A 4897-nucleotide genomic window follows, 5' to 3' on the forward strand; every position below is an offset into this window, starting at 1 on the left:
CAGTGTGGGTATGTGACCATGTGCCAGGACACCCTGTAGGGCAGTCTGCCTGCAGGTGGCTATGTATCAGAGTGTGGCCTAGTTCGTGGAGCCTGCCCCTGTGAGTGAAACTGTCGCAAACATTGTGACCAGGCCAGGGTGGGGGAGTGTGTGTGGCAGTTGTGACTTGTCCCTGGGGGAAGCTGGGCAATTCTCTGGTTATGTGTGGAGGGAGTGAGGGGCCACCTTCCTCTGTGCATCCCCAAGTTGACTCCCTGACCCCCTACAGATCCCAGATATTTCCCTCAGGTCCAACCCACTGGAATGAGATGGCCCCTGCCTGTGGGGGCCCAGCCCAGTCCCCCATCAACATTGACCCCTGGTCCAGCAGGATCCCACCCTTGGACCTTTTATCTTACAAGACTATTGCTCAGCACCTCCAGACCCCTAAACCCTGGAGTATGATGGCCATATAGGTTAGCACCCTTGAGTCAGGTCCCAGATCCCCCCAAAGCCAGGGATGAACTCACTCGGATCAAGAACCCCTCCACTGGAGATAAGACACCATAAGGGGTCAAGGACAACCATCTACACACAGGGGTCAGGAACCTCCACAAACAAGTTAACCTCTACACAGAGGTAGAACCCCACCTTCCTACACACACACGAATCAAAATCTCCACAAATGACACAGGCACCTCCACACTGGTCAAAACACTCCCTGAGATGGGTTGGCAGTTGGACCCTCTACCAATAGCAATCAGTCATGGCCCCCAAGGACCAGGAGTCAGGCACCAGGATGCACCCAAAAGTAGTCAGGCGAGTCCCCCACAATCACACACAGCTGTGGTGGGTCAGGACTCCATGCAGGTTGAGAATTCCCACGACAGTCTGTGGAAAACAACCCCGCTGACCAGCTTAGGGATCTGGACACTGAGTGGGTCCCCTTTCCATGGAGGCCAAGCCAGGGAGTTGACTGGCTTGATGGGGACCCTAATGGCACAGGGTGGGTAGGTGACAGGAAAAAGAGAGGGTGTCACATGCTCTCTCACACTCAGTACTTTCTGAATGGACACTGGCCTGAAGAGCCCTCAGAGCTGTGGGGCACAGGTTGCCACTGCCTGCCTACTGCACACTGCCACTGCGCCTCCCCGGGGGCCTGGGTGAGCAGACTCTGGGCACAGCCTAGACAGGCAGCGCCTATCCTTGGAGGTGGGCTCCGACGTGAGGTGGAGTGCCTCACGGTGGCCAGGGGAACACCGTGGAGGTAGCTAGGTACCTCCCTTAGTTTGTGCCTCCCCAGATGCACATGGTCCACATGAACACATGGTACCAGAACATGGGGAGGTGTGAGGTCACTCTGATGGCTTGGCTGTGCTGGCCCTGTTGTTGGGGGTGAGGGTATGGCCGTGTGACTCCTGGCAGAGTGGGAAGGGCTATGTGACTCCCTGGGCTTTCCAGAGAGGAGGCCAACGGGGGGGGGGGGGGGCTGCGGAGGGGGCAGGGTAGGCCTCTTGAGTCTTGGGGTGGAAGGGGTCTTTAGGAGTTATAGGATTTAAAGGATTCTGTGGGGGAATAAGGCCAGTGAGAGGTGGTGGATCAGGGTCAGTGCTCTGGATGGTATTAAAGGACACGGTACCCACTGGGTGTGCACAGCCATGCCCTCCTCCACCAGACAGAGCTCCACTCCTCTCTTCCCCACTCCCTCTCCTGCAGCTGGGCCCATCAGCATCTTAACCCCATCTCTGCTACACCATGACCCAGGCTGCGCCCGGGACTCAAGCCTGGCACTGCTCACAGAGAATTTCCCCCCACAGCAGTCTTGTAGGGGGCAGTGCAGGGTCTGGGCTCACACTCAGGCCTCTGCTGGGCCTGGGACTCAGCCTGTGACTCTGGCAGAGCCCCTAGAATCCAGACATGACCTTGTTTCTGTGATACACAGAGTGGCCTTGGCCTCATGCGGCTTGGGACAGGAGTGTGGTGGGGGTGGCTGGGATACACTGCCTCTCCCAAGGAAATGGGATTCCTGCCTTAAACCCACTGAGGCCTTAGTGTGACTTCAAACAAGGGAGATACCCCCAAGCAATCCTCCACTACCCCACCACAGCCAGTCTCAGAGCCCCATCCAGAACCCCCAGATTTCTCTCAGAGGGAAAAGTCACCCCACTCCCAACCTACACATTATGTCTGAATCTCTGGTCAGATGGAAGGAGAAAAGCCCGCAGGTTCTGAAAACACCACCTGCCCTGGCCAGGTGACTCAGCTGGTTGGAGCATCGTCCTGTGCACCAAAAGGCTGCGGGTTCAATTTCCCATCAGGGCACATATCTAAGTTGTGGGTTTGATGCCTAGTAGGGGCACATACAGGAGGCAACTGGTCAGTGTTTCTCTCACTGACATTTCTGTCTCTCTCCCTTCCTCTCTAAAAATCAGTAAAAACATATCCTCAGGTGAAGATTTAAAAAATAATAAATAAAATACATTAAAACACCACCACCTGCTAAAAGCCTAAGATTACACATTTTATTTTGAAAACGATCTGGCACTGACCCCGGCTCACTGTGAGTGGTTAAATGAAGACTCCAGATAATGTTTCCTAGAGGCCAGGAGGTGAGAAGCACTGGTTCCAGGTTCCCCTGCAGGCTGTCCTGGGTGTGTGGGTCCTGGAGACAGGGACAGCTGGTGAAACTGCCCGGATGACACTCTGGGAGGTTAGGCTGTGGAGTCTGAGTGTACATGACACTTCCTGAAGAGACACTGGCATCCAGGCGACTGCCTATGGTGAGGCTAAGTGAAAGGTAAGTGTCCTAGGTGTCATGTCCAAAGTGAAGTTAGGAGTGCAGGTGTGGCTGCTGACCAGATGCGGCTGTGTACAGGCCACGCTGTTCTATGGGAGGCTGGGTCTGGCAGTCAGTAGAGTGAAGCTGGCCAGAGTCCGGCTGCTATGCAGTTGGTGCCCTGTGGAATGTGGCTGTAAGGGTGACACTGATCTGAGTGACACTGTGTCCAGGTGACAATGTCCCAGAAGCCCACGTGTCCTTGGTGTGTGGGTCACACTCTTTATCCCGGTGCATGCAAGCCCTGCCTCCTTCCCAACACCCTTAAAGAGAAAAAAACTTGCAACCCCCTTCTAGCCAAGGACTCCCGTCTGCAGCAAGCCCTTGGCTCTCCCCGAATGCCGACATACCCCAGGACCACATCTTCCCCAGCTCTAAGGCTAAAAGGGGCTCCACATCTCCTCCAGCCCGGACTCAGTCTCCAGAAGTGATCGTTGGCTGCGCTGAGCCATCCTCACTCCCCAGACGCCATCCGAGCCGCCACACGCCAATAACAGATCGGAGCAGGCGGCAGAGTTCTCTTCTCCCAGCCAGGTTCACGAGGGGGCAGATCTGCCCGTTCGCCCCTCCCGCCAGTGGCGCCTCCAGCACTGCGCCTGGTCCACCCTCGGCGCGGCTGTCCTCAATCCCCACCGCCCGGCGGGGCCCCAGGGGGTACCGGCGTCTTCTTGGGGTTCTTTCGGGCAGGGGCCCGGTTCGCGCCGACGTTCGCGGGGCCGACCGGGGCGTCGTCGGTGGGCCTGGTGACCGCGGCCAGGGCGTTCACGGTGCCGAGTGCCCGCAGCAGGGCGGGGCCGCGGGGAGCGACGCGGGGCTCCCGGCGGATTGGGGGCGGCGGCGGGGCCGGTAGCAGCGCGCGCAGGGCGTCCAGTTCGGCCCGCAGCTCTGTACGCAGCGCCTCGAGCCCTGCTCCCAGCTCCGCACGCACCGCCGCCAGGCCCTCCTGCAGCCGCCGCTCGCTCACCTCAAGGACGCCCGCTGGGTAGGTGGCCCCGACGCGCGGCTCCCCGCACACCGAGCACACAGAGCCTCGGCTGTGCGAGTCCGCCTGCGCCTCGGACCCCTCCGCTCTGGCCCCTGCCCCCGCCGCTGCCCCCACACGCTCCACCAGCCGCCGCAGCTGGGGAGCGTCGGCCCGCGCCTCCGCCTCAGCCCGGAGCTGGCCCCGCAGGCGAGCCAAGCGCCCCGGAGCGCGGGCTTCTTCAGGGCCTGGCCCATTGGGCTGGAGCCCAGGGTCCCGCCGGCGGCCCACGCCGCGCCGCAGCGCCTCGCTGGCGCCGTACGCGCTGCGCGCCTGGGCCCACGAGCGTCCGGACTCCGCCGCCATGCGCACTGCTGCCTCCACCGCCTACACCACCAGCTGCCGGCTTGACTGGAGCCCCAGTACGCAGCCTAGCGACTGCTGGGGCCAGGGCAACACGCGCTGGAGAGGGCCCCCGGGACGCTGTGAGGACATCCGAGGCCTCGAGAGATTCTACCTGGGGCCGGGAGAACCCCGGCAAGGCCGAGACCCACGTGGCAGGGCCCCAGGGGGCCCTCTGGAGGTGACGGCGCAGGCTTCAGTGTTTTGGAATTGCCCTTGGGGACGCGCTGTCAGTGGGTGCCAACAAAGGGCTTGGACCAGCTTCTGGTCAGAGGTGACGTGGTGTGGAGCAACAGTTGCAGAAGCCGAGGCACTGAGACCAGAGTCAGGTACTGAGCTCACATCCTCTACACCCCAGTCAGGCGAAAGCAGGTGTGGTCATGGATCCAGCAGCCCTCCTCACCGGCTAGAGCCACCTCCTTCCATATCATAATCTAGGCCACTATTATCTCTCTATTCCGTCCCCCCACAGTCCACGCGCAGCTGCAAGAATCCATCCTTGACATAGACACTGCCTTTCAAACTCTTCAGGGGTCTCCATTGCACTAACTGTGCCCTGCTTTCGGGGGCGCTGGAGGTCCCAGCCCATCTCCCACTGTCTGTGTTTGGCCACATCTTTTTTAACCTCCTTTAACTCAACAACCTTCTCCACCCCCTCTGGACCTTTGCTTAGGCAGGTTCTCCTGCCTGGCATGTTCTTTCCACCCCCACTAACCTGG

The 4897-nt window shown here is 59.9% G+C and overlaps 1 protein-coding gene across 1 annotated transcript; it reads right to left on the reverse strand.

Annotated features, from left to right (window-relative positions):
* Positions 1 to 3437: 3437 nt before the first annotated feature.
* Positions 3438 to 4142, reverse strand: LOC118640345 (protein FAM246A-like). Its single transcript, XM_036277270.1, has one exon. It carries the CDS (start codon positions 4140 to 4142, stop codon positions 3438 to 3440), a length of 705 nt encoding a protein of 234 aa, XP_036133163.1.
* Positions 4143 to 4897: the final 755 nt, after the last annotated feature.

Source organism: Molossus molossus, unplaced genomic scaffold (genome assembly GCF_014108415.1).
Source record: "Molossus molossus isolate mMolMol1 unplaced genomic scaffold, mMolMol1.p scaffold_m16_p_22, whole genome shotgun sequence".
NCBI lineage: Eukaryota > Metazoa > Chordata > Mammalia > Chiroptera > Molossidae > Molossus > Molossus molossus.

Coding starts and splice junctions, on each gene's coding strand:
- LOC118640345 (XM_036277270.1), bottom strand. CDS start 4,142: ATGGCGGCGGAGTCCGGACGCTCGTGGGCCCAGGCGCGCAGCGCGTAC.